Raw genomic sequence first — 19,259 nt, forward strand, 5'->3', positions numbered from 1 at the left:
ATTCCCAGTACTCGCTTTTATTAAGAAACTTGAGAACTGTTATCATACCTACCATCTCATTTCCAGCATGGGCAAAGTCACATACATTTCTATCCTATTCACATACATTTCTATCCTTTTTTTTTTTGTCTGTTTTCCTAGCATGACCTCACTAAAACAGGGGGTGGCAATGATGTTCCCTATGGGGTGGGGTGGTACCAGGAATGGATGAAGGTAAGTGAGGATGAATATGTACATGTGTATATCTGTATATGGCTGTGTATGCATATGTATATGAATGTATATGTATGCTGATTATGTATATGTATGTGTGTGTATGTATGTGTGTAAATGAGTGGATGGGTCCTTCTTCATCTGTTTCCTGGTGCTACCTAGGTAACATGGGAAATGGCGATCAAGTATAATAAAAAAAATAAAATATATGTTGTGTATTCATGTGTATATGTGTAGGTGAATGGATGGATCTTTCTTCATCCATTTGGTGGAACTGTCTTGCTAACACTGGAAATGTCAATCAAAATCAATCATAATAATCATAACAATAATACTATTAATAAGTATTTACTTCTTCAAGTATGATGACTAAACATGGGAGGCATACTCTCATTCAAATTCATTATATGTTATACCATATTGTAGTGACCATTTCCTTATCCATGTAATCAGAAGCAATTTCAACATTAACCAACAAGTAATTTTCCATCATAAAAATTCTTCCAATTTGGGTTTTTCTCATGATGGCTCGTTGCATGTCAACTCCTGGTGACAGGCTGGGTGCTTTGTCAACTCCAAGTGTGTTTCACAAATAGATTCCTGGAGTTTAGCTTTCTTTCACTGTGTCCCATCTTCACCCAGCACTTGGTTGGGATATACTTTTTAAAACCATTTACTTTAAACCATTTACCTGATGAATTATGATGAATGTCCATGTATTTTGCAGGTTACTGCAAACTGGACTCGTGTCTTTTCATGTACAATTTTAGAATCACTTGCAAACACATTCAGGTATGATCAAAGTCCTTCTGCCAAGTCATTTACATATATCAAGTATAGTCACACTCCAGTACAACCAAGGTTCCTAAAACCACTAGAAGAGGTATCTCTGACTTATTCTCTGCTCCTTACCACCTTGATAATTTTTGCTTCACTGAAGAAGTCTCCCCAGTATGCCCGTGTAAAAATCTATTTTGTTTAACAGCCTATCAAATGCAAACTGATTCATATTTTCAACTTGTTCAGTGTGTTAAACAGGAAAAACTTTACAGACTAATACAAGCCCTTCCATTTTTTCTTTTCTTTCATACTTGTTTACTGTTTCCTGTGTTAGTGTGGTAGTGACAGGAACACATAAAGTAAAGGCTTCATTCACTTACATCCATTCTCTAGCTGTCAAATGTAATGCACTGAAATCACTTGCAAATAATAATAATGTTCTGAGTACTATCTTGAGTCTTATTTCCTTTATTTTTAGCCTGTAGTCCCAAACACTCTATTCCTATGGGAGCTAATCTCACAACACAGTGTGATCTGATTTATCACAACTTTTCTCAATACCTATCTCAAGTTATATCACAACCTATATGGACATGCATACATTTTCATGTGAACTGAAGAAAATGGTTCATATTCTGTACAACCAAGGAAGAGTTAGAATATATATACACTGACCTTGACTCTACTGGGAATGGCTCGTAAAGAAACTTTTTGTAGAAATGTTTCTTTTGATCATGGACAAGAATAACTGCTACTCCATTATCATCAAACTGAGGACGCCCAGCTCGTCCCATCATTTGGAGTACATCTGTCAAAAGAAGGACAACTCAGGAATAAGTAAATTCATCTATGGTATATCAAATTTTTTATTATTTGCTCTTATAGGCAATGTCATAACTTTAGGAAATAAATCTGACAAAAACAGTATATATAGAAGATGTACTGTAAGAGTAGTTAACATGATAACTACAACATATTCACATTATTTCTTTTGTCAGGAAATAAAATCTTAGGCTAATAGCTAAAATACACTTGGACCCTATCACTGCCTTACCTGTAATTGGAAAGTCCACATATCTCTTAGTCTTCCCATCATAATACTCTGTTCCCTTTACCACTACCAGATGGGCTGGGAAGTTTACTCCCCAAGCAAGGGTGGCTGTGGTGATGAGAATCTAATGGACAGAAAAAAAATGCTTTAAAAAGGCAGTGTTTATGTATGTGTGTGTGTGTGTGTACTTCTCTGCTACTGTACAACCTTAAACTTCTGTACACATTATGCATTTACCATATTCTTGTTCAATTTATTCCATTCATCTACCACTCATACTACAAAAATACTTCTTTACATATTATTACAATAGTTCCATGGTTTTCTTCATGTTATGCCCTTTGTATGTTCTACTCCTAAATCTTTTGAGAACCTGTTCACTATCTATTTCATCAATCTAGTTTAAAAACTTAAATGTTGTAATCAATTCAACCTTCATTCTTCTCTCTTTCATGCTGGGCAAATTTAAGGCTTCTAGTCCTTTCCCTTAACTCAGCTCTCCTTATCTGATACTATCTTAGTTGCCCTCTTCTGTACCTTCTCTTTCAATTCTTTGAGCTTTTATCTGTGTGGTGATCAAACCTGTAAATCATATTCTAGTTTTGGCCATATGAAGGGTGTGAATAGCTTGCTGATTACTTCCACATCCATTTACTTGAAAGCTATTCTAATATTTGCCAGCAAACATTTTGTCTTCTTTGCTGTTTTCCAAATGTGGTACTCTGGTGACAGGTTAGAGATCATTGCAACTCTCAGGTCCATCTGATACAAAGAGGTTTTGAAGAACATCACATCTCAGGAGAAAAATAGCAAAATCTGCAGGGAAACAAAGTATTTTCTTGGCCAAAAAATATTTTGTTTCATAACTTGAAAGAAGGGTAACGAAAGTAATCCATAATTCGAATGATATTGGAAAATATATCATAATATTTCTTCCCTGTCAACATATAACAATATGGAGCAAATTATAGAGAGATTTTAAAAGATATTTTACTTCCATATTCATCTAAACGCTAAACGACATGATATAAGGGTCCCTAAACAGTATTTCAATGTCAGAATCACATGCAACATGAAGAATAATAGCTATAGTGAGGTTTCCAAGGAAATAAATTTTCCCATCAGAATAGCAAAAAATTCAAGTATGTTCACAGTGATTTTTTGGGCCAAAATAATTTTGTTTCAAATTTCATGTACAACATAATGAAAGTCTTCCCTACCTGAAATGATACAGTATAATATATTATAATGTCTCATCAGGCCAACAGGTACCAAGTACATGGGAAGCAAATTCTCATAAAATTTCTTCATATAATCATAACATAATATAAAAGACAATATAAAAGATATGATGTAATAGCCCTTCAAAAAATAAATTCCACCCTTGAATCATATTCAGCATGAAGAATAGGTGGTATTTTGAGGTTTTAAGAGAAATCTACTTTCTGAAGAAAAACAGCAAAAAATGCTCTCTGGCAGTCTACACAGAATACTGAGCTCACAAACTCATAGAAACCTATGATCCTTGGTACATAAGCTTCTTTCCCTGAAACATATGTTGTCTCTTACCAGGGTAATTTCTCCTAAGCAGAGAGTCAACCACTTACTTTCTGATTATCATTTAATGTACCTTAGAACATTTGTCAAAGACACCAGTCTGTAGTGCAATGTCTCTCCTTGGCCTCCTTTCTAACAGATAGGTATGATGTTTGCCCTTTACCACCCTCTAGGCATTTTATCTTTCTTCAGCAACATTATGACCAGTATATTAGGAGGTTTGTCAAGTGTATACTGATACATCTTCAGCACACATGGTGAAATTTCATAAGGACCAATGAGCCTCTTATGGGTCAAGACCCTTCATTATTCTGTTCATGTCTTTTCTACATTCAGAATCTCAACATGTCCACTCTCTTCCTTTCTTTTGTGTTCGAGACCTAATACTAACATCACATAAGACTGCTGGGACTACAATATCTCCAAAAATAACCATTTCATCCCTTGCAGGCACTGACCTCTTCTTCCACACGCTTCATGCACCCTTACATCAGCCCTCTCGCTCACCCTATGATAGTTTCTATGATTCCATTTCCTGCTATGTTCTCTCCCAGTTGATTAAAGCACTCCACTTCTTCTAACTCCTTCCCATTCAAACTTACACTCAAACAGTCTTGTCTCATCCCCATGCTGCACCACTTTACCCTACTTTTGTTCATATTTGCTATCCACTGTCTTCTTTCACATACATTTAAGTTTCTAAACAAAGTCTGCCACCAGAGCAGTGTCATCTGCAAATAACAACTGATTCACCTCCCATGCCTCTCATTCCACCATACTGCCCTTGCCCTGTGACCCATGCACCACCTATATTCAGGGAGTACATATGAATCAATCTAGAGAGATGTATTAAAACTAATTTGTTTTGTGGACAATTAAAATGAATCATTATATTGGCTACTGATAAGGATATGAAGTAATTTTCAAGATAATACGAAAATCACCCCTAAAAAGGATGCAATGCATAAACTGGTAATCAGTAAGCAGGATATCATAAACAAACTAGTATACATTACCTGTATCTTTTGGTTAACAAAAAGCTCTTCTACAACCTTCCTGTCCTTCTCAACCAGCCCAGCATGATGCAGACCGACACCAAAAGACAAACAAAGACGTAAATTCTCATCTCTAATATTGCCCAAAATCTGTTCCATCTGGAGATTAAGGAAACTACATTTCAGTATCCCAAACTCTTTGTGACTTCAATATAAACTGGAATTATGTAACACGGTTTCCTACAAAATGGCAATAACTAGTGAGTAACTAAGATGATGAAAGAAGATTCTGCATATAATAGTGTTCTTTCCAACTGCAAAACAAACTGAAGGAAGAGGATTGAAACTGGACTAAACTGTGGCTTGAAATAGAATCAAGGAAATAAATACTCAGCAAATAACTTGCTGAAAATATCCAAAATGTTTTATAAAGGACTGTAAATGTATTGATGAATCACAACAAACAATTTGCCATGTATGAATGTATACAACACTAGAAATATAATACATGATTTTAGTTTATTTACCTCATGATCAGGCATCTTGAGCCACTGCTTAGGGTCTGGTTCAACAACAACAAACCCCATGAGGTCTAATGCTGTTAATCGTGTCTGTCTACGCGAAGACACAAACACCAAAACTGGTTTGTCTGGGGAATGTTGTTTGATGGCTGTCAAAAGAGAACAAAATAAACATAACAGAAATTTCCATTCAGTATCCTTACACACATTCCATAAGTACAAACAGTGAATATCATAGACATCTTTTCTATATCAACAGGAAAAGACCTTGTCTTTGGAGATAAATATAAGGCTCAATATGAAATACTTATTAAAATATGATCAGAACCCAAAATACAATTACTTTCAAAGGCAATAACACCTGAAGAATAATCAAGCCTATCTACATGCAATTACCCTCTACTATTTTAATAATGATCAGGTACATTTCATGGCTAATTTTATTCTAATCTCATATTTTCTATTTTGTTTTCATTTTAATGTGGCACATCAGGTACATGCAGCATCTTCGCTTTCTTAAAAATATCATTATGTTCAGGGTGCTAAGTAATACTATAGCATTTTCAAATCATTCCCTAAGTGCACCAAGTTAATCTGTCAAGTGCCATTATTGCCTCTAGTTGAACCTCTGCCCTCACACAAAAAATGCCTCTCTGTGTGCAATAAACAATGATTCCCCAAGTACCTACATCAATATCGATTTGTCAAAGGCATGCTGTTTGACAACTGCCAAAAGATAAAATACATACATTAATAATTTACTTTGTACACAAATTTATTTGGGAAGTGAGACTAATGCCCCTAAGCACACCTCCACTTATACACAAAATATCCCTCACTGTACACAAACCAACAATTATTATCCTGGCACCAACTTTTATATCAGCATAGTTTGCCAAGGGAATGCTGTCCAATGACAGCCAAAAAGAAGAATGGATATACAAATCCAATAGGGCTTTAAAGTGGGGGAAGAAAATCATGGAGAAACAGATTAAAAAATCAACGTAGAACTGAGTAAATAGGTCAGCAGGGCAGATATATCATACATATATACTTTTTATATATCATTAAATACGTATATACTTTTTAAGTCCAAAAGCATGGTGAAAACATCAATCTGAAACCAAAGTACAAAAAGTCATCCTGTACTGCTGAAATTTGATTATGTGGTTAATAAAGAAAGACATGTTTTCTTTACAAATAAAAATTTCAAAGAGGACAATTAACACCATGAGTCACAAGTGCGGCAATTATACTGAGCTAAACAATTTGCATGTATATAAATGTATTTGTTATTGTAATTGACCAATCTGTATGTAATTAACCTACTTACTATGTACTTGTTCCATGAAAAAAGGAAAATCTTAACCTATAGCGCATCATATTGAGTGTCCCTACTATATGTATAGTATGCAAAGAGAGGTTTACACAAGTGTCGACCAATCTCTTAACCTTTTATATATACTGTCTTAACCTTATGTATGCAAATGTACACAAATACACATCCAAGCTTATGCATGGAACTCACTTATTGACCAACCTCAGAGGGGTAGATGAACAGCTGGGTGGGATGTGAGCCAGATGCCCTGACAAAGAACTAAACTGGGGTCTGTACAACTGGTAGTCTGCACTTTCACCAGTTGAATCCAAATTTCTCCACTCTGTCTCTTTATAAATGTATCCCTAATATAACTTCTCTGAGAAGCACAAGATTTACTGCTTCATGTACCATCCTGATTGTGTATAAGTATAATTACCACCCTTTACTAAATGAGGAGGGAGTTCTACACTAATGGGGTCTAATCTCTCGAATATTTTCCATCATACAACTTCATAAACTTATGTATGCTGTCTGCATCAACCACGTCTTCAGTCATCTTGTTCCATTTATCCCCCACTCTTATACCATAAAAGTACAGTGAACTCCCATTTCCCTGTGACTTGTTAAATCAGAAAACTCAAAACAATGGCACCATACAATTTTTCCCACTGCAGATAACTCCCCAAATGATGACAACCCACACAGTATCCCCATACAGATCAACCCTCTAAACACTGGCACCCTTCAACTTTTACCTCTTCAGTTATTTGAGAAATTAAGTACTTAGGACAGTTAAGTTTACTAAATTCATGAAAGTAATAAATAATTCATACTTCCTAAGAAATCCCAAAACAGGATAGCAACAGGATGATTTCCATAACACTATATTTTAATATCAATGTATGTCACACTCTTCTACATATGTCACAGAACTCAGATATTGATAAACAGGTACTTCCTACATTAAAAATACATTACAAAGCTCAACTTTCTGAATAACCTATGGATGGAAATGTTGAGGCATTCACATTGCATTTGCCTGTCTAAGCATCCAGGTTTAATACAAACAAAACGTGGGAAACGGAAATCAAGGATAATAAGATGAAGTAAATCTTCAATGTATTCAAGTAACACACAAAACAGCATATGTGAGAAAACATGTCCAAACATATTCTTCACGGACATGTGCATAATAATAAAGTTTGCTTTGATTAAATCAGTTTCACTAAGAGTAACACCTTTCAGTAATGCACATAATTCATTTAATGAGGAGCTCCAGTACAATTTTTGTATAAGGGAATAACTAATTTTCCTGTTCTCTCGTAAGTAGAACAACTCTATTATTTTCCTATAATTTCTGATAGTCAGTTTTCATTATCTCTCACATCCAGAAAATTCATTTAACTAACACCATCAAGGGTCAGTGGGTATTGTTTAATGGGAAGTCTACTGTATATCTTTTGTAGCAAGTTTCTTGCTTAATTTTATGTCCTGGTTGTCTTATCCCTACTTTTCGCTGCCTACATCATTCATCTGGTTTAAAATTTAAGGTGATCAGATCACCCTTCTCTCTTTTCTCTTCTAAGGTGGATAAATTTAAGGATGTTCATATTTCCCTATAATTCAGCTCTCTTATTTCTGGTACTATATTGCCCTCCTACATACCTCAGTGAACTTCTTTAGGTGTAGTGACTAAGCCTGATAAGAATGTGTGTGACTGTTTCTGGTATTAATTTGAAATGCAACGTATGCGTGTGGTATGATTTTTCTCACTCAATGGAATTCAATGTATAAACTAGCCTATGATATATTTTTCAGGCCTCTTAAGATTAGTCCCTAAAAAATCTGCAGAGTAATCTTCTCTTGTTTAAAAACATGTTTTTGCCTCTTAATTCTCTGGTATTCAATAAATACTTAATGTGTACATAATCCATATCTCTTCAGCATGACTGTCATCCAGCTTTCTTTGAATGTTTTTATCTATATCTTATTTTCTTCTGACCTTAGATGAAAGCATCATTTTCACAGATTTGTATGCCCCTAATTCATAAAGTCAATACCTTATAACTGTTTTTATTTTTATACTTTTTTTTTTTTTTTTTTTTTTTTTTTTTTTTCCAAAAGAAGGAACAGAGAATTGGGCCAGGTGAGGGTATTCCCTCAAAGGCCCAGTCCTCTGTTCTTAATGCTACCTCGCTAACGCGGGAAATGGCGAATAGTTTAAAAGAAAAGAAGAAAAAACAAAGAAGAGTGAATGTTGGGGTGAAGAGGGTGGTGAGAGTAAGTGAGCTTGGGAGGGAGACTTGTGTGAGGAAGTACCAGGAGAGACTGAGTACAGAATGGAAAAAGGTGAGAACAATGGAGTGGGGGAGGAATGGGATGTATTTAGGGAATCAGTGATGGATTGCGCAAAAGATGCTTGTGGCATGAGAAGTGTGGGAGGTGGGTTGATTAGCAAGGGTAGTGAGTGGTGGGATGAAGAAGTAAGATTATTAGTGAAAGAGAAGAGAGAGGCATTTGGACGATTTTTGCAGGGAAAAAATGCAATTGAGTGGGAGATGTATATAAGAAAGAGACAGGAGGTCAAGAGAAAGGTGCAAGAGGTGAAAAAGAGGGCAAATGAGAGTTGGGGTGAGAGAGTATCATTAAATTTTAGGGAGAATAAAAAGATGTTCTGGAAGGAGGTAAATAAAGTGCGTAAGACAAGGGAGCAAATGGGAACTTCAGTGAAGGGCGCTAATGGGGAGGTGATAACAAGTAGTGGTGATGTGAAAAGGAGATGGAGTGAGTATTTTGAAGGTTTGTTGAATGTGTTTGATGACAGAGTGGCAGATATAGGGTGTCTTGGTCGAGGTGGTGTGCAAAGTGAGAGGGTTAGGGAAAATGATTTGGTAAACAGAGAAGAGGTAGTAAAAGCTTTGCGGAAGATAAAAGCCGGCAAGGCAGCAGGTTTGGATGGTATTGCAGTGGAATTTACTAAAAAAGGGGGTGACTGAATTGTTGACTGGTTGGTAAGGTTATTTAATGTATGTATGACTCATGGTGAGGTGCCTGAGGATTGGCGGAATGCATGCATAGTGCAATTGTACAAAGGCAAAGGGGATAAGAGTGAGTGCTCAAATTACAGAGGTATAAGTTTGTTGAGTATTCCTGGTAAATTATATGGGAGGGTATTGATTGAGAGGGTGAAGGCATGTACAGAGCATCAGACTGGGGAAGAGTAGTGTGGTTTCAGAAGTGGTAGAGGATGTGTGGATCAGGTATTTGCTTTGAAGAATGTATGTGAGAAATACTTAGAAAAGCAAATGGATTTGTATGTAGCATTTATGGATCTGGAGAAGGCATATGATAGAGTTGATAGAGATGCTCCGTGGAAGGTATTAAGAATATATGGTGTGGGAGGCAAGTTGTTAGAAGCAGTGAAAAGTTTTTATCGAGGATGTAAGGCATGTGTACGTGTAGGAAGAGAGGAAAGTGATTGGTTCTCAGTGAATGTAGGTTTGTGGCAGGGGTGTGTGATGTCTCCATGGTTGTTTAATTTGTTTATGGATGGGGTTGTTAGGAAGGTGAATGCAAGAGTTTTGGAAAGAGGGGCAAGTATGAGGTCTGTTGTGGATGAGAGAGCTTGGGAAGTGAGTCAGTTGTTGTTCGCTGATGATACAGCGCTGGTGGCTGATTCATGTGAGAAACTGCAGAAGCTGGTGACTGAGTTTGGTAAAGTGTGTGAAAGAAGAAAGTTAAGAGTAAATGTGAATAAGAGCAAGGTTATTAGGTACAGTACGGTTGAGGGTCAAGTCAATTGGGAGGTAAGTCTGAATGGAGAAAAACTGGAGGAAGTAAAGTGTTTTAGATATCTGGGAGTGGATCTGGCAGCGGATGGAACCATGGAAGCGGAAGTGAATCATAGGGTGGGGGAGGGGGCAAAAATCCTGGGAGCCTTGAAGAATGTGTGGAAGTTGAGAACATTATCTCGGAAAGCAAAAATGGGTACGTTTGAAGGAATAGTGGTTCCAACAATGTTGTATGGTTGCGAGGCGTGGGCTATGGATAGAGTTGTGCGCAGGAGGGTGGATGTGCTGGAAATGAGATGTTTGAGGACAATGTGTGGTGTGAGGTGGTTTGAACGAGTAAGTAGTGTAAGGGTAAGAGAGATGTGTGGAAATAAAAAGAGCGTGGTTGAGAGAGCAGAAGAGGGTGTTTTGAAATGGTTTGGGCACATGTAGAGAATGAGAGAGGAAAGATTGACCAAGAGGATATATGTGTCGGAGGTGGAGGGAACGAGGAGAAGTGGAAGACCAAATTGGAGGTGGAAAGATGGAGTGAAAAAGATTTTGAGTGATCAGGGCCTGAACATGCAGGAGGGTGAAAGGCGGGCAAGGAATAGAGTGAATTGGATCGATGTGGTATACCAGGGTTGACGAGCTGTCAGTGGATTGAATCAGGGCATGTGAAGCGTCTGGGGTAAACCATGGAAAGTTGTGTGGGGCCTGGATGTGGAAAGGGAGCTGTGGTTTCGGGCATTATTGCATGACAGCTAGAGACTGAGTGTAAACGAATGGGGCCTTTGTTGTCTTTTCCTAGCGCTACCTCGCACACATGAGGGGGGAGGGGGATGGTACTCCATGTGTGGCGAGGTGGCGATGGGAATGAATAAAGGCAGACAGTGTGAATTGTGTGCATAGGTATATATTTATGTGTCTGTGTGTGTATATATATGTGTACATTGAGATGTATAGGTATGTATATTTGCGTGTGTGGACGTGTATGTATATACATGTGTTTGGGGGTGGGTTGGGCCATTTCTTTCGTCTGTTTCCTTGCGCTACCTTCGCAAACACGGGAGACAGCGACAAAGCAAAATAAATAAATAAATGTAAACAATGATATTTCCCTTTTTTCTTTTTTCAAAAATGTTGTTTCCTGTCTTCTTCTAACATTCTGACTGTAACTCTTCTCAATAAATCATTCTATGCTCTCTAATCTGTTAGCAGCATTCTCATTCATTCTGTCCTTTAATCTAACTTAGGTCCTCTTGAAATTTTCTAATACTATCCTGACCATGATATTTCCCTCTATCCTATGATAAAGTTAAGCTAAGCTAAGCAAAACAGAGTTAAGCCAACTCATCATACCAACCCTTCTCGATCCTACTAGCTTCTAAAACATACATAAAATATTTCTGATCAAACAAAAAACAGCTTATTCAAACAAGACATATATGATATCTTTCAATACCTAGAACACCTAGTGCCACAATTTTTCAAGCAATCAGGATAAGAAGCAATAAATTCACTCTTTACTGAATCAAAACTAAATATCCCTAAAGCTTACCTCATACTGTATTTAAATACTTACCCTGGAAAGTGGGTTTGTTCATGGTAGCCATACGTGGACAATAGTGTTTGCCAGGGAAACCTGAAATATGTACTTCCAGAGGAACAGGTCGCACTGAAGGACGAAAGTTGTACAAACCCATCTAAAACATAAAACAAATAAAAGAATAAGTATAACAATTATCTATAAATATATTCTCCATCTTTTACACAGTTCACAGAAATTCCCAAGAAACAGTGCCCTCTTAGGTAATTAAGAGATCATCTTACTTATTTAGTGTTGTCTTGACAATCTCTTATGTATATAATGGTAATTCATCTGAAAGATAAAACAAATAAAAGAACCATTATAACAATTATCTATAAGTATATCCTCCATCTTTTACACAGTTCACAGAAATTCCCAAGAAACAGTGCCCTTTTAGGTAATTATGAGATTATCTCATCTATTTAGAGTGCTGTCTTGACAATCTCTATGTAATTAGTGGTAATTAAAACTAAGAATATCCACAAAATGGGATCAAACTTAAGATTTGATCTTGCCAATGTACGGGAACTCAGTTCAAAAATATTTACAAATAGTATGCAGCTTTGATGCAAGAAATCAGGTATTAGTAACGAGTAATCTAAATGCAGGAGCAAATAATGTGGCAGTTGAGGATGTAATTGTGAGGCATGGGATACTTGGTGCCATGAATAAAAATGGTGAAGTGCTTGTGGAGTTGCGCTGAAGAGGTCTGTTAATTAGGAATTCCTGGTTTAAAAAGAAGGACTTACATAAGTACATGCGGATGAGTAGGAAAGATGGTACACAGGTATCACAGGATTACATAAGGATTGATAAGTGTGCAAAAGGAAACTTGAAGATGTGCATGTGTTGAGAATGGCAGCTGGTGGGATGTCTGATCATTACCTGGTGGAGGCAAAAGATTTCCAAGTGTTTTTAGAAAAGAGGATATAATATGAGAGAAAAGAGTGGTGAAAGTCAGTGAGCTTGGAAAAGGGACCTCTCTGAAGAAATACTAAGAAATGCTAAGAGCAAAATGACAAAAGGTTGAAGTAAACAAAGGAAGGGAAAAAGAGTTAGGAATGGGAGGTATGTAGAAAAGCACAGCTGATGTGTGAGAAAAGTCAGCTGCATGTGGAAGGTTGGCAGTGAGCAGAGAAAAGGTAGTGAATGGGAGGATAATGAAGTAAAGTTGCTAGTAAAAGAGAAAAGAGAGGTGTATGGGCAGTATTTAGAGGGAAGGAGTGTAAACAATTAGAATATCTACAAGGTACATGATAGCCAACTGAGTCATACCTGTCCTATGCCAAGCCAATTTGCCAAATCCTTTGCATTGGCTAAAGCTGTGGAGAGGCCTATTATGCGCAAAGTCTTGTTGGTATGACTTGAAATGAAGTTTGTGCGGGAAACAATAACTTCCAGGACAGGGCCACGATCCTCCCCTGCACCACAAGATTCAATAAATAATAAATATTCTACCTGCACTTTCATGATACAGCATCTGTATCATTAAAAGTTTGCATTCTCAAACCAATTATTCATTTCTTTAAACACAAAGTATTACCATCATTACTGTTACTTCTATTATCATGATTCCTATTACTGTCATTACCATTATTATTATTATTATCATCATTTATGGGTTAGATGGGTAAATGGCAAGCGGGCATTCCTGGATTATGTGCTTCCTGACAGGCAAGTAAGAGAGAATTCTGAATGTAAATGTAGGCAAGTAAAAAAGAGAATTTTGAATGCAAATTTGCTGAGGTAGTAGATGATGGGATGTTTGATCACTCTTAAGTGGCAGTGTGGATGAAAGTTTGTTTGGGCTTTACAAAAAGAGGCTTGTGTGAAGAGAAACCAGGAGAAACTGAGATGAATGGCAAAAGGTAAGGGTAACTTAAACAAGGGGAATGGGTGAGGGCTGGAAGGTATTCAAGGAAACAGTGCTTACATGTGAGAGAGAAGTATGTGGTGTAAGGAAGGTGGGAGACGGGCAAGTGAAAAAGGGTAGTGTTTGATGGGATGAGGAAGATAAGTTGCTAGTGAAAGAAACAAGAGAGGTATATCGGCATAGCTTGCTGGGATGAAGTGTACATAATTGGGAAATATACAAAAGAAAGTGGCAAGACATCAAAAGGAAGGTGAAATTCTTGAAAAAGAGGGCAAATAAGACTTTCATGAGAATAAGAAAATGCTTTGGAATGAGGTTAATAGTGTGAAAAGAACTAGAGGACAAATGGGAGTATCAGCAAAAAGTGCAGATGGGGAAGTTGAAACTATCAGAGATGAGGTGAAGAGGAGATGGAGTGGGTATTTTGAAAGGCTGTTTGAATGTGTTCAATCACAGAGAGGAGCAAGTATGCGGTCTGTTAGGGATGAGAGGGCCTGGGAAGTGCGTCAATTGTTGTTCGCCAATGATACAGTACTGGTGGCTGATTCGAGTGAGAAGCTGCAGATGTTGGTGACTGAGTTTGGAAAAGTGTGCGAAAGGAAAAAGTTGAGAGAAAATGTGAATAAGAGCAAGTTTATTAGGTTCAGCAGGGTTAAGGAACATGTTAGTTGGAATGTAAGTTTGAAGAGAAAAATTGGAGGAGGAAGTGTTTCAGTGGACCTGAAGGTGAATGGAACCATGGAAGTGGAAGTGAGTCATAGGGTGGGGAAGGGGTGAAGGTTCTGGGAGTGATGAAGAATGTGTGGAAAAAGAGAACATTATCTTGGAGGTCAAAAATGGGTATGCTTGAAGGAATAGTAGTTCCAACAAAATTATATGATTGTATGGAGGTGGGTGGATGTGTTGGAAATGAAATGTTTGAGGGCAATATGTGGTGAAAGGTAGTTTAATCGAGGAAGTAACATAAGGGTAAGAGAGATGTGTGGTAATAAAAAGAGTATGGTTGAGAGAACAGAAGAAGGTGTGTTGAAATGGTTTGGACATATGGAACGAATGAGTGAGGAAAGGTAGACAAAGAGGACATATGTGTCAGAGGTGGAGGGGACATGGAAAAGCAGGAGGTGGAAGAATGGAGTAAAAAAGATTCTGAGTGATCAGGACCTGAACATGCAGGAGGGTGAAAGGTGTACACAGAATAGAGTAAATTGGATGATATGGTTTTCTGGGATCGATATGCTGTCAAGAGGGAACCACAGAAAAGTCTGTGGGGTTTGTATGTGGATAAGGAGCTGTGGTTTCAGTGCATTACACATATCAGCTAGAGACTGAGAGAGAATGAATATGGCCTTTTTGTCCGTTTTCCTGGAGCTACCTCTCTGACATAGGGGGGTGGCGATGCTGTTTCCTGTGGGGCTGGGTGGTGCAACTTTATTATGTAAAGATTAGCAAGAGATAATTATTCCTCACAGGTAACTACAAGACCATAAATAGAGGAAATGGGAAAAATAACCAGCCATGTAAAAAGCCGATGCTTGTAAGGCAGGAGTCAGCAGAAAGGCTGATTACAATGCATTAACTCTGATGTGCAATTAAAGCATCACTTGGAACAATTCCAAATACGTATGTAAGGGCATTATCAATGAAGGATTCAATGTCCTTCAATTGTTCTTTAAATTCCCAATGTTTCACACTTAGTGCTTTAAAGATCAGAGGAATAATTATGTTACAGTCCTTGTCTTGGTAAAAACTGTTTCACAGTATTTGAGGAATTCAACTACAGAGTTACTATTAGCAAGTCTAAAATACAAATTAATTTCAAGCATGCTAAACGCAATTCTTTTCAAGGGATACATAATGTAAATAGATAATGATTAGAGGATTTTGTATATTCCAATCAAAGCAACTGAAACACTGAAGATCATGTGATGGCTGTTCTCATTATGCAGAATAGTTAACACGAGTTAAGAGTGAGAAAGAAAAGTTTCATAAAGTTCATGTTAAAAAGCAAAGTAAGCAGTATGAATGTTACTAAATGGGTGGAAACATCTGTAAATACCCAAGAGTTCAATCATAAGCAGTTCCAAGAAGAGGACATAATGTAACCTTACCAAGTAAGTGGATCTCATCAATAACAATGAGAGCAACTTGTTTTACATAGTTTCTTGTCTGCCATGATCGAGAGATGCCATCCCACTTTTCTGGTGTAGTAATAATAACATGGGCAGCCTGAAAAGATGAAAGAATATATAAAGAAGGCAAAAACAATTGAAGTTACATACCAAGACAAAAATCAGTGCTTAAACTTCCCATACCCTTTAACTATATTTTTCTTTCTAAAAAAATCCTGCTAATTACAGCCTATATTCAACAAACAAACGCAACATCCCATGTATTACCCGAGTGTTGCAGAAGGCGACTGAGCAGTTGGAGAGGGTGGCTGGAACTCCTCCCTTCCTGTATTACTATCCAAAAGAAAGAACAGAGCAAGGAGCCAAATGAGGATTTTTCCCTCAAAGACTCTGTCATCTGATTCTGATGCAACCTTGCTCACATAGGAAATGGTAAGCATGTATAAAAAAATAAAAAAATCCATGTGAATAAAGCTAGAGTATTTGGTCAAGACTATGTGTTTGCTATATCATAAATGTTGAGGCTCAAAAGCCCAACTTGTAATACTTAATTACAGGACTTAATGGTTCCTAAACATTTCACCCCATTTAAATGCTTAATTAAAGGAAATCTATTAACCTGAGAAAATTAAAATTGCAGGTAAATAGTTCAGGGTATTCTATTGCCTGAAAACTTTTTGTTTCAAAACTGAAATATAATGAAAGGCTTCTCTACTTGAAAATGGTTATTGGAAATATCTCATAATGCTTTGCCTGACATACAGATACCCAATAAATATGAAACTGATTTTATCAAAAAATCTTTTAAAAATCAAATAATTCAAGTGCTTAATTACAGGACTTTATGGCCCCCACATAACATTTCAACCTAAGATTTTTACTAAGCATGAAAAATAGTACACCAAGGTTTTCAAAAAAATCTATTGACCTCAGAAAAATACAAAATATTGCAGGTACTATTAGTTCATGGTATTTTTTTGCCTCGAGTTCTTTTTATCTTGAAATTGGAATATGACATAATGAAAGAATTCTATGCTTGAAATGATCATTGGAAATATCTCATACTGCTTCTGACCAACAGACACCAAGTAAATGCAAAACTAGTAATAAAAATTACAGAAATTAATGGCTCACAAACAACATTTTAACCCCAGATTCTTACTAAGCATGAAAAATAGTCCTTACATTGAGGTTTTCAAAGAAATCCATTTACCTAAGAAAATTACCATAAAATGCAGGGTATTTTTTTTGACCAAAAAACTTTTTGCTTTAAAACTGAAATATAACATAATGAAAGGCTTTTATACTTGAAATGATTATTGGTGCCTTGCGTCACAAGTATCTGTAATTAGCATCACGAAAATATCCTATGGTGTCTGTTGTCCTTATACCATGATGGAGATGTATGGCTGATAATGTCATGACTCTTGACATACTTCTACTGATTACCTTTTCTCCCAGCTACTTAAATTCCTAATGTCACATGGAAACTAGAATCAGCACTATGAAAGAACCCTATAGTGTTAATTACCCAGAAAACATGAGAAGGTAGGTATGGCCCTGGTGTGTGCAACAAATCAAAATGTCTGTGGAGCAACAAAAATGGTTAATATAACCATTTTTTTTTTTCTTGATATTTCCTTTTAATTGACAAAAGTGAAGTATTCTTTTAATATCTTTGATAAACCTCTATCTAGAGGAAACAAAATTTTCATGCAAAAACTATTCTTTGCCTTTAAAAGAATCATTACAAGACCCTTCAGCAATCTATCTATCTACATCTCTGATGCCTGTTCCCTCCATGAACTTCCTCAAGGGAGTGGCCAAGGTGAAAAATGTCTCCAATACCGGTGAGCTCCAAGGATACTTCTTAAGCTTTAGTGCCTACCCTTAACAGGCCAATGGCAAAAGGCAACTCTAGCAAATTGTCTCTCGAGGCTCATGCCTAATGTTCCTACTGACTATTACTAACTAATGTATCTACCTGATGTTCTCACCTAATGTTCCAACCTACTGCTTTTACCTAATGCATCCCCCAAATTTTCCTACCAACTAATTCTACTGAATATTTCTACCTAACGCTCCTCAGCAAACCGTTCCAAAAACCCTTCTTCTGGACTACTCAAGCATATTTTTTTGGCCTGTAAATAAGCTAATTTGCCTCCTCTCCTCGATCTCTTAAAACCGGCTGTTAACTGCAGAACTGTCATGTTAAGTTATGCATGTACGTCTTTCCCTTATTCTAAAGCTTTCTGAAGTGCATCATAAGAAATAGAAATCACAAAGGTACACATTGCAGAAGTTCTAATTGTTACACCTTCTTAATAGAAGAACTGGAAGAACAAAAATCACTGGGAGACCAAAAAATTATAGAAAATCCATGGAAGATATATAAATGTCTAAAACCTAATAATTGAGATTTCCAGACTCTAAGTAGAATATACAGAAAAGGTTATTAATAAAATATCAATTAACATGGAAGAGACCTGGTTCAACAAATATATGAGAGATGAAGCATACTTATGACGGTACAAACCTTTCCAAAAATACAGGGTTATAATCAAATAAAGAGTAGTAGCAATATAAGTAAATATCAAACTTGAAGGAACTTGAAGGAAAACATAACAAAGCTGGCACAATAATTATGAACTAGTGCAGTGTTTGGAGAGGCTCCTATCTAATCCTTCTGGCTGCTTCTACCTAATGCTCCTCTCTACTTCTACCTAATGTTTCCACCTAATGCTCCTGCTTTCTTCTACCTAATCTTTCTACCTAATGCTCCTGCCTAAATGTTTCTACCTACTACTATTATCTATTGCTCATATCATTCTGCCAAAAAGCAGTGCTAGTACATAGTGCTCATGGCAGGAAAATCTATTTACGAGGAATGAGCTGTGTGAGTTAAGTGTTGTCAAGTGTTATAAGTGACAAAGAGAGTTAGTATGCTTGTGTGGCTCTCTCTCTCTCTCTCTCTCTCTCTCTCTCTCTCTCTCTCTCTCTCTCTCTCTCTCTCTCTCTCTCTCCCCCCAATACCTAGGCAGGTAGTACTGTTAATATACCTTAATGGTTGTTGGCTGCCTTACCAACTACTAATGTGAGCTAATACTACATATCCCAGCCAGACAAACTGAAGTAAACTCAGCTTCATATTAACCCACAAAAATCAAGCTATATAAATTTAATGAAATTCTATTAAAAGATGAAGAGATGCTGAGAGGACTGGACAATCTTGAAGACTGTTACATGGTCTAGTGATTTTAACTTTCACTTTACTGAAGAGTAAAAAAGGGAAACACAATATATATATGCAGGTACAGATACAAGTAAAGAATAGTTGATCAGATGAAAGTGAACAACTTGAAGAAGGTACAAAGACTATGAATCAACCTAATCCAGGTGAAAAATAAAAACACAAATGAGGAAACAACAAAAATTTCTATCTTTTCAAAAAAATACGA

The 19,259-nt window shown here is 36.8% G+C and overlaps 1 protein-coding gene across 1 annotated transcript in view; it reads right to left on the reverse strand.

Moving 5' to 3' along the window:
- LOC139746347 (activating signal cointegrator 1 complex subunit 3-like) overlaps positions 1 to 19,259 on the reverse strand; it is a 114,433-nt gene that overhangs the window by 22,510 nt on the left and 72,664 nt on the right. Inside the window, 7 exon segments of the mRNA XM_071657521.1 lie at positions 1,669 to 1,801; positions 2,048 to 2,168; positions 4,618 to 4,755; positions 5,124 to 5,266; positions 11,794 to 11,914; positions 13,075 to 13,220; positions 15,781 to 15,898. Coding sequence (XP_071513622.1) covers positions 1,669 to 1,801; positions 2,048 to 2,168; positions 4,618 to 4,755; positions 5,124 to 5,266; positions 11,794 to 11,914; positions 13,075 to 13,220; positions 15,781 to 15,898 — 920 coding nt within the window.

The sequence above is a fragment of the Panulirus ornatus genome, chromosome 64 (assembly GCF_036320965.1).
Source record: "Panulirus ornatus isolate Po-2019 chromosome 64, ASM3632096v1, whole genome shotgun sequence".
Classification (NCBI taxonomy): domain Eukaryota; kingdom Metazoa; phylum Arthropoda; class Malacostraca; order Decapoda; family Palinuridae; genus Panulirus; species Panulirus ornatus.